This window comes from Tetrao urogallus, assembly GCF_951394365.1.
Source record: "Tetrao urogallus genome assembly, chromosome: Z".
In the NCBI taxonomy this organism is placed as follows: Eukaryota; Metazoa; Chordata; class Aves; order Galliformes; family Phasianidae; genus Tetrao; species Tetrao urogallus.
Genome location: NC_136816.1, coordinates 12,236,379 through 12,251,618, shown reverse-complemented (window position 1 = coordinate 12,251,618; position 15,240 = coordinate 12,236,379). Strand labels below are relative to the sequence as shown.

At 38.9% G+C, this 15,240-nt stretch overlaps 1 protein-coding gene across 26 annotated transcripts in view; it reads left to right on the top strand.

Annotated features, from left to right (window-relative positions):
• Nucleotides 1–15,240, top strand: part of SSBP2 (single stranded DNA binding protein 2) — a gene marked incomplete at both ends in the record, with an annotated part of 158,031 nt that overhangs the window by 28,528 nt on the left and 114,263 nt on the right. For all 26 annotated transcript variants that reach the window (XM_079548989.1, XM_079548988.1, XM_079548979.1 and 23 more), the window contains one exon: nucleotides 8,208–8,280. In XM_079548989.1, coding sequence (XP_079405115.1) covers nucleotides 8,208–8,280 — 73 coding nt within the window. The remainder of the gene's footprint in view (nucleotides 1–8,207; nucleotides 8,281–15,240) is intronic.

Here is a 15,240-nt window from a genome sequence, read left to right as displayed (position 1 = left end):
AGCTGTCATTTTGTAATTGTTCGTACTTACTACTCTCTGCTGTTACTTTTTAGATAGATATTGGGGGAAATTCGTTCTCAGTTTTCTCATCCCAGATGGTTCCTTTAATATTCATGTGGTAACTCCTTCATGCTAGTCTCTTCATCTTTTTCACCCTACTCCTTTCCTGTGTTTCATGTGTGCCGGTGGTTTCTTGAAGTCAACTGTTCCATTCTCTGATGCTGATGCCCATCACTTTAGCTTGCCATTGAGATAATCTGCCATCTAAGTTTATTTGCGAAAAAACAACGTAACCTTTGCTTAAGTAATTAATAGCAACTTTATGTGCTATTTAAGAAGTATGCTGCTTGTTAGTGACTTGTGTGGGTTGAGCCATTATGTGCTCTAACGAAAAAACCCCACGATTTTTTGCCTAGCCTTTGTTCTGATCTTTAAAAAGGAGATGGAACTGCCTATAGATGTCTGACTGCCTAGAGTCCTCACCTTTCCCTTCTTCACTTCACTTGAGATAAAACTTCCTCTGTCTCAGCTCCAGCTTTCAGGAGTGGGTTTAGTAATATGATGTTGAGGACCATATTTAATACTGATATCAACCCTCTGTTTCCTGAGAAAAGCTAGGAAAGCAACTGGTAAAAACCTGAGTCCTTGCCTTTGGCAAACAGTGCTTCAGCAGTGGTGATCTCAGCAGCCTACACACGGCACTGATGGATTAATGAAAAGCCAGTTGCTGTTTTTCTGCAGGTGTATAAATGCAAACTTAACTTTTCCTCATGCGTGATGAAGGTATGTAAGGCCTGGGCACATTCTGCCCATTAATTTTTCTATTCAGTGCAGCAGGTGAGCAGTGAAGCCCAGTTTTTGTGCTACTGTGATCAGCATCAGCCTAGACGGATGAGGATACCAGCCTTTTAAAGCAACCTTTTGTCATACCTAACAAGTGGTTCAAGGCCAGGTACCACCTAGTGATAATCCTATGGCAAATGTATAGCTTTAAACTCTAGATTTTTAAAGGCTGTGCTGATGCTTTACTCTCTGTCAGTAACTCTCCTTAGGACATTTCCATGCTGTTAGCTCTGCTTACTGCCAGGGCAGGATGTGTTGCTATAAACTCTTTTAACTGTAGTAAATTACATACCATGGGAAAAAAATAGCATGTAGAAATCTGTTACTATCCCATTTGAAAGCAGCAGGGAAGACCATGGTTAGCACCTTTATTACTGGGAAGTGGGGAACCTCATGTATTTATGACGGTGTTGAATTCTCCCAGGTTACATTTTAAAATGTGTTTTGTCACTTAACATTTTTAGCTGTCATTTCCCATATTTTATAGTTAAGCTGAACAGTTGGGATGACTTAACTGGAATGTGAATAAAAGAAGAATGGATGAGGCATGGATCTGAAGGGAGAGGGTGCAGATCCTTCAACCTGCACAAGAGCAGAGGACCCTTTGTAATATGGCCTCAGAAATGATGTGTCTGAGTGTTGGAGCTTTCTAGATCAGTGACATCAGGTTGGGGAGGCAAAGGGGAAGAAGAGACTGCAGAAGCACGTAATTTGTTTAAGGAAAAAAAAAAGGTAGTATCTACTGAGCAAACTGAAAGAATGGAACACTGGGAAACTGTATAAGAAACTGAAAATACAAAGTCAGTTTCAGCATGTTTCACTCTTCATTTGCATCTGCCATTTGGAAATGAAAGTAAAAGCTTATTTGTGATGATTGCAGCTGTTAATGCATTAGAGATGTTTAAAGATTTTCACATAGCTATTCCGTGGGAATAATGCTGTATATTGAACAGACCAAGAGAAGTGGGCTAAAAGAGAAGTGTATCATTTTGTTACACCAGCCAGGCTAGAAAAAAGTTGACAGTTTCAAGTGCACAAGCCTTGCTTATGGAAAACTGAAGTTCAGCAGAAAAGCTTTTTGAGGTGTATGTGTGCAGAATATAAGTGGGAAAAAAAAACAAAGCTTTTGATTTGAAACATTACAGGTCACCAAGAAAATCTGTGTTCTTATGAAGGATCGGGAATTTGTGAATCAATGGAAGTGGAAATTATCCCATTTCACATGAAATCTTCAGAAGATTTAACCAGTACTGCAGTATCATTGAATCATAGAGTGGCTTGTGTTGGAGGGGATCTCAAAGATCCCCATGCTGTGGGCAGGGTTGCCATCCAATAGATCAGACTGCCCAGACTGCCTCCAGGGTTGGGGCATCCTCAACTTCTCTGGCTTGTGGATTATTATCATTATTATTATTTGTTATTTTTTCAGATGTTTTAAATCTGTAGAAATCTCTACAAGCTGAAACCTCAGACTAAAATGCTCAGCCAGAGTCAAACAAAAGCAACATGCAGAGCACTATGCAGTGTGACAATTTGGCACAAACCAACAGATCCTTAGCAGATGAGAATATGTAAAACCATGCTATGCATGCTTTTGGGAGAGACTGCAGATGCCACCACAGAATGTAATTTCTTACAAAAAAAAAGAGAGAAAGAGAAAGAGAGAGAGAAAGAAAGAGAGAAAGAAAGAGAGAAAGAAAGAAAGGAAGAAAGGAAGAAAGGAAGAAAGAGAAAAAGAAAGAGAGAAAGAGAAAAAGAAAGAGAGAAAGAGAGAAAGGAAGAAAGAAAGGAAGAAAGAAAGGAAGAAAGAAAGGAAGAAAGAAAGGAAGAAAGAAAGGAAGAAAGAAAGAAAATCAACAGAGTGGCACATAAGTTAGCATGTTCCTGGAAACAGTTAATGCTCTTGACATCTATGGGAGATTCAGTAGTAAGACATGAAATTATCCTGCAAAATCTGTGAGTTCTGAGTGCGTGAGTAAACTGGAAAAAAAACCCACAACAGCATTGTTTCTAATACCTCTTCAATAAAAGGGCACTTAGTAAGCTACAACTGTTTTTAACACTTGAAGCAGTACATAAATCAAGGAGGGTGTGCCTGGCATTAGTGAGCATGTTTTTGGAGTATCTTCAAGTAGCAGGTAGAAGGGTGACTAGAATTGAGATCATCTTCCCAGAGCCGTGATAGAAGTCTTCCTTCTGTAAAACCAGAATAAACAGGGAAGCATCATCTTATTCCAAAAAGTGACACCAACCTGATGGAAGACATGAGGCCCCTGTTTGATAAGGCATTGAGCGTAAGCCCCAAGTGGACATGTGCTGGGAGAACTCTTCCTGCTATATACAGAGAGAAGGAGAAATGAGTGGGTATGAATACTGTCAAGTATACACACTATTATGCTCCGTGTGTTTGCAGGGCTGTGGTAGGAGCTCCCAGAAAAAGAGGAGCACATACTTAAACAAACATTTGATATCACCTTTGGGAAATGCTGTTTCCTTAGACCGGTGTTTGTGTTTTGCTTAATATGTGTGTACTTCTAAGAAAACTGATCATGCTGTAGATAGGATAGGCAGCACTGGCACAAATGTAGTTTTTGAGCTGGAGAGAAACTGCGGACTGGCATGGTTAGAGAATTTTGAAAGAGCAGCCTGTGAGCCTCAAGCTAAACAAACAACATAAATCACACGTAGGTGGAACGGCACGCCCAGGAGGGCTGATGCACGAAGGTGTGCACTGAGGTACCTCTGCAACACTGACGCTTTAATTGACCTACCTGCCCAAGCAAATGGAAAAACATGCGTATTCTTGGGCATAGCTCTGGCTTGGTGCTGCAGAAAAATATGTAAAAATGATATATAGATTATATTATGATATGTAAAGATGTTAGAAGAATATATACGTATGTATGCACGTGTGTAGAAATGATTGTTTCTGTGATTAAATGGTGGAAAATGGGTTGTTTGGCCATGGCATGCAAATCTGCTCAAAATTTGATACTTCTTGCTGTTGTTAGTTGAAACTGACCAAAAGCAGCTTCCCAGAATGAACTTTAAAGCTACTAAAATGATGGATTCAAGTAAGTTTGCTCAAGAAGTCTCAAATTAGAGATGTTTTTAATTGTTATATTTAAAATACAGATTTAGTGTTGCTGTTTACAATTTCAGAGACTGAGGTATGTATTTTGTCATTTTGTCAGAGAGACTCCAAGGACACTCTAGATTTGAAACAATTTCTGCATACCTCTATGAAACAAAAGGAAGAGAAAAAGCTGCTTCCCTCTCTAGGTCAGACTACCAATTCTGGAAAACTGTAAGTCTCGTGGAACAAACAGAAGCTTTTAGGATCTCCTCAGTGGAAATGCTTCTAAATGTTACTCAGTTGCCTCATCCTTCTTCACACAAACTAAAAATTATGAGTATTGATTTAGTAATTTTCATTGATTTTAATTACAATTTATTTTTATTTTTAGGGCGTTACGATAGAACTTTCCACATGTGACAAGATTAAAAGTAACGCAGAATTTGTTTTGTGATACTCAGACCTAGAACATTCCAACAATTGATAGTTCTATTTTGCTGTTTACATCCAGCAATCAGATATAGTCAGCATAATGGCTGCTGCTGGCAGAAGGACATTTCTGCAGCGTGCACTAGTTCACCACTGCAGACTTAGTGAAAAAGGAGCACCAGTTGCTTAATGCAGAGTAAGCTTGCCATAGGAGTTAGGGGAGGCACAATACTTGAACCATGCTTTGAAATACTGCCAAATGTGGGGAGCTGGAGGCTTTTGCTCTACCGCATTGATTTTATAACTGTATGGATAATGGTTATACACAACTGTATTCTCAGTTAAAATACTTATATTTTAGATATGGCATGTGGCGAATTAAACAGTGGAAGTAACTATACTTCAACTGCATGAAGCTGTGTGTAATAGTTGCCTACTTCTGGCAGGTTTATTGGACATCTTACAAGAGAAAGTAGAAGCTAAATTATTGCAGTTCCTTGCTCTTCTAAGCTCAGCTTTAGATGTGACAGAAAAACGTGGCCCTCATCCTTCTATTCTTTGTCTCCTTAGAAATAGCAGTACACCAAACTGGGTGCTTGAGCTTCAGTCTTAGACGAAGAGACTGAAACTGTATTGATACGCATCTTCTTGTAGAGTTAAACAAGATAATAGTGTTTCACCTGCATTCTTTCCTAAGACTTTTTGATAATAACTTCAGACTTTTGGTTCACCCTCCACACCAGTGAATCTCAATAGATGTTGTCATTGAAATTTCACCAAAGATTTGGATTTATCTTTTTTTTGTGAGTTGTTCAGGTGTTTACCAGACAGAAACAAGAAATGTGGGTGTGCAGGTAGAATGTTCTTGCTTCTTGCAGTATTTTCTGTAAGCAGCCAACACCTGTTCATCTGAAGAGCCAGATGAGTAGCCCACAAAGCGGCAGGAAGGCTTGCTGGGACGGTGGAGGGAGTGTGACTCAAAGCACCCAAGTGCCAAAGATAGACCAGGTGAACATGTTCGTGATGCTTGCATCTTTCACTGCCTTTTATGGGAAGCTGGGTGTTGTAATCTTTGGACTTGAAATCGGGAGCATTTTTCTGCCCAATTTTAATCAGTGGTCATACAGCTGTATAGCTTGGATGTAAGCCTTCCTGAAGTTAATAGTGTATTTCCACCTTGACATGTGACACATCATTTGCACAGCACACATAGAGCTGTTACTGTTTATTTCTTGGAGATATTCTTGCAAAAATTAGTTGATTAGGACCCCTTAGGTGGTTCTTCACTTCAAAATGTAGTTGATATTTCTCCTGTAAAATGTGTGAATAGCTTAAGAAATAAGAGCATTGACTTCATGAAAAATACAACAGCTCACCAAAATGACATAACTTTTTTTTTTTTTTTTTAATGTAATGAATGTATCATCAGGTCTTAGATGAGTGTGTGATCTAGCTGCCTTGGCAGGATGGGGGAGCTCTGGCATGCAGCATGTCTTCAAGAAGAATTACTTCAGCATTGTGATGAGCTGATCAGAAATATTTTTTACTCATGTTTCTCATCAGAAGTATGCAAATGTGAAAATTTAACATGTCTTCTTGCTGTCTTTACACTGTTTCTCACATCAGCTTAATGGGTGAAGACTGTCTTTTAAAATGCCACTTCAAACCCAAGTCCTCTGGTGGACTCACTACTATTTTCTTCGTTTTCTGCTGAGACATGTAATACCAGTTCATTAATTTCGCACACTTGGTTTGTGACCATTTGTATATTCTCCTTGTGTTTCCTGTGGGTAAGTTAAAGTCACTGTCCCTTCTAATCCTTCTGATGCGTCTTTTTTGATTTCTTTGTTGCCTTTCCTCAGAACATCAGTTTCCATTGATCCTCCTGCTGCAACTAATGCAGTAGAACATGAGTATCTTTCTCTTGATCTCTGTGGTAAAAGCATTTATTTCTGAATGAAGCTGTAACGCTGTTAACTTCTGTGAAGCCTTCCTGACAGCATAATTGCTAGGGATGGACAAGGATCCATTTAGATCAGACACGCGCCCACCAGCTTGATGTATGTCTGTGGTAGGCCCTGAACTTGGCTCTCCTGTCACTGCCATGCTTAACACAAGTTTGGGAGCCTAAGACTTGTAGTATTAATCAGTTTGACTGTCCCTGTGCAGTGCTGGCTAAAGCTTTCCAGAGATGGCAGGCTGAAGAAGGTGCTGTCTCTGCAATAAACTCCTGGGTTTTCTACTTCTGGTTTGCCTTTGTGGCGTAGAAAGGATGGGATCACACAAATCCTTTTATCTGGACTACAGGCTTCATGTTTTGATAAGAACAAAAAGAGGAATTTCAGAAGATAAATGAGGTGCTTTAAAGTGTTAGTAGGGATTCAAGTCATCCTAGCTATTGTAGAAAGAGTGCTTCATCTTTCTTAGATCTTAGGTTTTGTCTACAGCCATTTAATGTGTAAGAATTGAGTGATAGCTGAACTGGAAAGAATCAAGTCAGAGAAAGTGGCTTTTTTTTTGCCAGATGTGGTTGTTCTTTTGGGGTGGGGGGCTGGAGTATGAGAGATCTTCTGTGCTGAACTCACAAGGGTGCATCCATGTCCACCTAAGTGTTGGAGAGTAACGTGGTGGCAGTACTGCATGTGTGAAGCATAAATAACTAATGAAAACATCCACTCATACGTTTTTAAAATTCACTTGTTACAGTTTACTGAAATAATTACTGCTTTGTCAGTGCCGTGATGACAGTTATCTCATATTGCAAAATGTTTTGAACAGTAACAGGGAAAGTACATATTCTCTGCCTCTATGCTTTGTTTAGTTAAACTACGTATTTCAGGATATGAATAGTAAAATATTCCAAATAGTGGTATATCACAAAGTAAGTACAAATAGAGTGTACTTCTTTAATACAGTTCAGCTAGCAATTTTGAAAGAAATGCAGTATGACTTCCTTTTCTTCCCTTGCACTGAAATGTTTTATAGACAATTTTTAAGCATCGTTATTAAATCAAACATTCGAATGGGATTTCATTTTGAAAGACTTTAAATGTACAAGTAGACGGGGGACTCTCTAGAGAGGCAGCTGAAGAATAGGAAGTGCTACTTTTCTCGCTCTTCTAACTCAGATTTAGCCTCTGTTAACAGAAGCCTTGCTGCTTTTGCTTTCCCTTTTCTTGGGATTTTGGAGTGGCCTTCTCAGTCCAAGGTCCAGTGGGATCTGAGCCCTTCTTTAGCCACGAGATCTTTTTTACATAGCTGTTGTCATCAGAGCTCAAAGATGCCCAAGTTTGAGTAAACTAAAAAATCTGTTTACTTGAGAGGTGTGGTTCTCTTACAGTAGATATGTGGTTGTACTACAGTAGGGATGTGGATTCTAGGATTGCTTTTCCTTCTGCAGCTTGATGTTTGCATGTTCTTTCAGTAAATGTGAGATGTTGTTCAAGCCTGCTAACAGTCTGACATGTTCCAGTTGTCCTGGAGAAATAGTGGTGCTGAACAAATGAATATATTGTATTTACAATTAGCGTGGTGTATTGTGGGCAAACATGGAGCAGCAGTAGGTCAATAGTTAGCTAACTGGGAACCTGTCCAAACATCATTAAAAATGTTGACTCTAAGTAATTTAAGGTTTTAATAATATTTAATTAACCTCTATTTAAACAACTCTGCTCAGATTGACCTGTATGTGTAGTTTAAAAGTTCTGTTATGAGCAATAGATTTGACATTTTTGGTACATAGTAGTTTCTGAAAGGAAATAGCATGCGACTCAAACCTGTTGAAATCCTATCTTCATAAAAAGAGAAACGAACAAGTACACGACCTTAAATACTGTCTCTTTGTTTGTTTGTTTTTCAGGTTAGCGCTGTACGTATATGAATATCTGCTCCATGTAGGAGCACAGAAATCTGCCCAGACATTTTTATCGGAGGTATGTTTTCTTTGTCTCTTTTTTTCCCTTGCACAACTTTCCAGTGTGTGTGCAAGTGAAATTAAATCTGTGTTGGTTTAAAATAAACAGCAATGACAATTTTGCATGTCTGTTTATGTTGATCAGCATAGACTTCTGATTTTGCGAAAAGTGAGTTTGCCATGTCATTTTGCTTGCCTTTGCATAATTACTTTTGCTGTGATTTGTTAGCCATGTTGTCTGATTTGGTGCTACACTGAAAAAAGATTTATCTATTTTCTGTAATAAATGTGGGTGATGGAGAGCACATCCATTGTACTCCTTCGTGATACTGTTGGAATCTCCAATCTGAATGATGTATCCTTTCTAAATACATGGCAAGCAGCTATTTTGCACTAACCTCGCTGCATATTCCTACCATGCTTCTAAGTGCTTAGCTTCTTTTCATCTGGTGAAGCCATTACGTCTGTAACCACTTATGTCCTGTTTCTGAAGCACTCTTCACTTCTGATGCAATTTTTACTATCACATAATAGTTACCGTTTTTCATTGTAGTTATGTACATATTTTGAAGATGTAAGTAAATCAATTTTCTTGAGTATTCTACATTTATTCTGGGATGCAAGAGTACCTGAATATGTGCCAAATCTATTGAGGTCTTTGGGGTTTATTATTGTTTTTAATATGTCTTTGATGAGAACATATGAAATAGTGGTAGTAGTTGGATAGTAAGCAAAAGTGAGAAAACCAGGCAGCATGTTGTAGTAGGAAAATTTGCTGCTTAAACTGATCCTTCTTCAAAACTAATAAAATTTCTACACTAGTGATGACATTTTGGAGATTGAAGAAGGGAGAATGAGTATAGGAGGGCTGTTTCTGGTATTTATAGACAATTCATGGAACGAGGGGCAAAGGGGGTAGGATTGTTGTAGTATCAGTTTATGTTTTAAAAAATTGTTTCTGACAATTGTTGTTTTTTTTTTCTCCTTAGTAAAGCAATGGAAAAAATAAGAAATATCTTGACTCCTGGAAACAGTTGTCATTTGTAAATAATGCAATGTTGCAAGATTCATTTTGCTCATTTTGTTTTTTATCATTTATGTGCGAAATGAGCAGCTGGCAGGAGTGTAACTGGTATGACATTTGGATTTCAGGAAAACACTCAATACAGTATCTTGAAATTTAGCATTTAAAACCTAATTCAGTCTCAGATTATAGAGAAACTCTCAGGTCTGAGCAAATGTAATTTGAGAATGTATAAAATCTTTCCAAATCTGTCTGATGCTGAAATTTACCCCCACATTGGTAAGAGATAAAATATAGTATATTGCAATGTAGAGAGACATATAGTTGTAGTGTACTGAATTGGTAAAGACAAAGATGATGCTAATAATGTTTGTAAATGGCTACATGTTGGAACCAAATGCAGTTACCATTGTTACAGGGAAGCCTGAAAAATATAATATTTGAGATTAAAATGATGCAGTGAGATTCAGGCTGAGAAAAAAGTACTCTAACATGACTGGGAGAAAGTAACCTTAAACACAAAGTTAAATGGCGAGTGGTAAAAATAGAAGGGGGGAAAAGAAAGTAGCTTATTGTGGAGTAAATAGAACCTTGTATTGTGATGCCCATTCTGTCTAAAGGAGGAAACCACAGTATAAAAGCTTTAGCCCAACTCTGTACCCCATGTGAGTCACTGTTCTTATTAGAGAAGGAAAATTACAAGACAGGATGAAAACAAAACAGCAGTTGAGCAGTGTAAAAAAATTTCTTCTTACAACTTTATGGTGATGTGAAATTTGCAGTCTTCCGTGTCTCTTTGTGTTTTTCTTACTCATGTGTGATGGGAAGCAACTACTCTGTTGTGATTGAGGTGATGGGAGAGCACTTCAGGAGGTGTAGGAGATGTCCTGGTTGCATGGGATGAAATTTGTATTGGCTTTATCACTTCTTAAAAAAGTATGGCTACTTGGGCTCACTGTATTTTCTATTCTGGCAGTCTGCACCTGCCAGAATAATTTGGATGGATTTCTTTATAACTTGTTCAGTTCAAAGTTGCTCTAACCCAGAGTATTTGGACAAAATAGAAATAAACACATATGGACTATCTGAGCAGCACAGCTATCAGTGATAATTAAAGAGTATAGATGGCAAAGATTAATGTCCCTTTCTTCAAGATCTAGCAAGTAAAGTGAGTAAGATTAATGGAAAGAAAAAGAGAGAAGAAAATTTAAATTGGATATCATAAAATCACTTATATGACTTAGAGATAGTTGTCTTAAGCATGACTTCAATTTCGTAATGCTTTGTATCTGGTATATATTTTGTAGAGCTGTTCACAGGTCAGTAAGATCTGTGCTAGTCATTCTTATTTACAAGGCAAACAGTGCTTTCCATTTTGTTGTGGTCCCTGTTGAGTACACCCTTCAAAACTTTGTTGCTGTAGTCTCCAAAATGTAGGACCACCTGTTCAACTGGCCTTTTCCTGAATCTTTGAATGTTGGAAACACCTATAATCCTTGCCTTTTGCTCTACATATTAACTTCCTTTCAGGAAACATGTCATGAAGTAATAGATGGAAGTAATTCAATAGCTATTTCATCCCAAAATGTGTAATTGTCATACAGCTGGCAAAATGGCAAGGCACTTGTGCTACTAGCTAAGCCATGCCATTTGCTGCTGAGGTTTGAATAAAGCTATTCAGATTGGGTACGCCAATATTTGAAACAAAATAAACTGTTCTGCTCCTGAATCTTTTCTTTGGTGTGGCAACTGCTGTTGAAGATCAGGTTCTTAGCATATGCATTTTCTATCCTTGAAGTTAGGTTCTAGCACTGGAGGAATAATTTCATTTTCTTGGCTAGACCAGGAAGACAGGTGTTTCCCAGCTGTTACAAGCTGTTTATTGATACAGACGATAATAAGAGTATTCTTGCTTTAATTTTATAATGTTTCATAATTCTTTTCTATCTATTTGTTCAGGTAGACTAAGACCTGCCATGTGTGTTTATTGAAGTTAAAACAAAACTTCCACCTTCCAGTCAGGTTCCTTCTTTGAATGCATTTATGAGGATAAGTTGTGTTCTATTGAAAAAGACAAATATAAGGCCTATGAATAAGGTATTTTCATTGAGCCTTGCTTTGAAAAGGAAGAATACTGCTTAGATGTAGTGAGGCCTTTCTGTGCAAACACAAACTTTACTCTTAAGTTAATGAGTTTTGAGACTTCAGGAAAAAGAAATTGGTCTTGACTATATGTTGCACCTCTCCATTATGTTGCTTTTGAAACTTCCTAACAAGTCCTAAGTCATGCTGAATGCATGTGGGAAATGGCTATGCCCCAGAGGAGCTCGTTTGAATTGTTTATAAGACTTTGTTGGTGGCTTTGGCTTTGTTTATATCTTTCAATTTTTAACAGGCAGGATTTCCACAATTTCTATATTAAGTGCTGTTAAGTGGTATGGTGGTGGTGGGGTTAAGAGCTATGCAACTGGTTTGTTCTGCCAGTTTTATCAATAGAAGTTATAATGCCTGGAGTTTGTTTTTGTATAATATTTTTTAAGCAGCAAAATTATTTTTAAGTAGTTCTGAGTATTTGTGTACAAGAGCTACCCCAAAAGTAATACTTCTTATTGTTCCCTAGTTGCTTCACAATAGTAGAGGTGGATGTTAGTGGTATGGCAGTAGAGGTTGAACCTTCCAACAATATCCTGTTACATTTAGTTGCCACGTAGCAGATGGCAGCAGAGGAGCAGTCTGACAGAATGGTGTTGACATGGAAGTGAGTATGAAGCAAATGTGTGCTACTGAATTCCTCCATGTGGAAAAAATGGCACCCACTGGAATTCACTGATGCTTGCTGAATGTTTACGAAGACAAGTAGATGCGAGCACAGCGAGTTGGTGGGGTGGTGCATTTCAGCAATGGCAACAGTGACGTGAAAGATAAGTCACGTTCTGGACAGCCATGCACAGCTGTCACACCACAGAATGAAGAGCACCTCTGTCAGCTCATCCACAAGAATTGGTGGATTAATACCAGGGAACTGTGTTTGGAGCTGAACATAAGCTTCAGTGAGTTGAAAACAATGATGCCAACATAGGACTAACTCAAAGGTGAGTGCTATGAATGCTCATACAGGAACAGAAAAGGCAACATATGCAAGTTTGTCTGAACCTATTGAGATCCTGACAATACGATGCTGAAGGTGCCAGTTTCCTGGATCTCATCGTTACTGATGATGAGGCCTAGTGTCACCACTATGATCTGAAATCACAACAGTGGTCCATGGAGTGTCAACATGTGAATTCCCCACTGAAGAAAAAAGAGGATGCAGCCCTCAGACAGTAAAGTGATGTGCACTGTTACTTGGGATAGAAAAGGAGTGATCCTTATGGATTTCCAGGGATCATCAACTCTTACACCTTTCTTCATATATGAGGTGCTCCAGCCCTTTTACCATCTTCACGAGTTCATCTGGACTCGCTCTATCTGCTCTGCATCCTTCCTGTAGTGAGGGACACAGTACTCCAGGTGGAGCCTTACAAGAGCGAAGGGGGACAATCACTTCCCTCTCCATGCTGGCCACCTTTCTTCTGATGCAACCCAAGGTACAGCTGACCATCCAGGCTGAGTGCCCGCTGAGTTTTGTCCTCTAGAACCCCTAAATCTGTCTTCCCAGGGCTGGTCTCAATGAGTTTTTCTCCAACTCTGTACTCACATCTGGTATCACCTTGACCCGAGTGCAACACCATACATTTGGCCTTGTTATGGTCATTGGTTATTGGTCCTTCTGTTCTCATCTGCTCACTTTTTGAGCTTAGCATGAAATATCTTCCTTCTGTTTTGTCAACTGCACCATTCAGCCTGGTGTCATCCGCAGACTTGCCGAGCGTATGCTCAATCGCACTGTCTATGTCGTTGATAAAGGTGTTGAAGAGCATTGGTCTCAAGACAGACCCACTTGTGACAGGCCTTCACCTGGACGTAGAGCCACTGACCACAGCCCTGTGGATACAACCATCCAACCAATTCTTTATCAACTAATAATCCAGCCTTTAAATCCATATTTCTCTTGTTTAGACGTAAGAATGTGGTGCAGGACCATGTCAAAGGCCTTATGCAAGTCCGGGTAGACAACTTCAGTTGCCCTTCCTTTGTCCACTCCATCACAGATGGACAACATGATCTGCCCTTGGTTAAGCCATGCTGGCAATGCTGTCATAGCAGCTGTGAAACAGTGGGCCACCTCCACTGTTGCAGATTTTTATGAGTGTGGCATGCCGACTCTTGTTAATTGCTGGCAAAGAGGCATAGCAATAGATGGTGGTGACCGTGTGGAAAAATACTGTTGTGTAGCTGAAAATTTATTATATCAAATGGTGTTATTGTGCTCCTTGTACCTCCTGTAGTTTCTATGAAAATGCTTCCAAATGACCTATGTAACATTGAAATTATATTAGGTTGCTTGATATGTGTGCAAATAACATTTTTAGATGTATGAAGTGTGTATTTATTCCTGAAAGAACATACTTGTTTAAATTTCTTAACAATTCAGAGTGGTAATCAAGTCAGAGTTGAGAATCAAAGTTTATTTCTATTTAGAAAAATCTCAGTGCTCATTGCAGTATGAACGCTATGTCCACCTTTTCTAGTAAGCTTATGTTTGTTTTTATGTAAAACGCCTTTCATGTAAGACTGTTGCCTTTGTTTGGGGTGTACGTGGTTAGGGTCCTCTCGAGTTGTAGTAGATTTGCTTGAGCTTAGGGAGGGGGAGATGTAGTTAACAAAATACGCAAGTTAGAGATGTAGTCAACGAAATACGTAAAGTGGGGGCTGTCAAGGCCATCAGGCGTAACCAGGCGTAATCTGTGTGGGCCCCTTGCGTGGTTAGCGAATATGTGAAAGGGGGGCTGTAACAGTCATCAGGCTCTGCGGGGGCTCCTTGACTCATGAGAAACCATGATGAGACATGGCAAGACAAGACATGCCACACGTCTATTGGGCACAGATAACCGTAGCAAGGGTGATTGGTAGCACGGTGATATAAGGGACAACTATAAGAAGAGTGTGTTGCTTGCAGTAAGTGCCATTTGCCGCTCACCACATTGGTGTCATAAAAGCGTGTGATTTGGCTGGGGCTGTCTGAGCACTTCACGACAGGACATTAATCAGAGGTTGCCGAAGCAAAGGCAACAACTGTTCAGGTATTTGATTGAATTTTAAAAATTTTATTATTATTGTTAGTTATTCCTTATGTCTGTTGGGTGGAATATGGCTTGTGTTTAAACAATAGAGTTTTAATTAAGTTGGTTTTGTTTGTTTGTTTGTTTGTTTTTTACAAAACTGGACAGGAAACAGTGCTGTGTGTAGTTGTAACTGTAGGAATTTGAAATGTTTGTAATGCTCTGGTTTCCACTCTATTTTAACAAGATGTTGTCTTCTGTACAGTTTTCTGTACAGTGTTATGTAAAAGTTGTAGAATCTGTTTGCAGCAAAACTCCTAAAGCAATTATACTGGGCTTACTGTATTCCAAACTATATACTGTTATAGTTTAGGACAAACTATGTGGCATTAATAAAATGACTATTGATAATATTTAAGGTAGAGCATTTGTAAAGGATTACTGAGAGACTGGATACTCTCATGGCATGTTGTCTACTGAGTTAGCTGCTAACAATAAAAGTGTGAAGTTAAGGGTATAAACATTCCTAAATTGCATTTTCTTTGGAAACAGTTCTGAATAAACCAGACTTCATAAGTGGGAAAAAACTCATAGACAGTGTGTGTCTTTTCAAGAACGTTTGCCAGTGCAGACAAAGTAAGCCAAACTAGTTTTACACTTTCACTGGGTGGTGGGAGAACAGGTTGTAGTTGGGGTGTATTTGTCTCACTACCTCTAACAGTACAGCACTCCTTGAGAATACTGAAGCATTGGCTAGCTTTGAATGTGGAGAGAAGACTGCCACCTGCTGAAT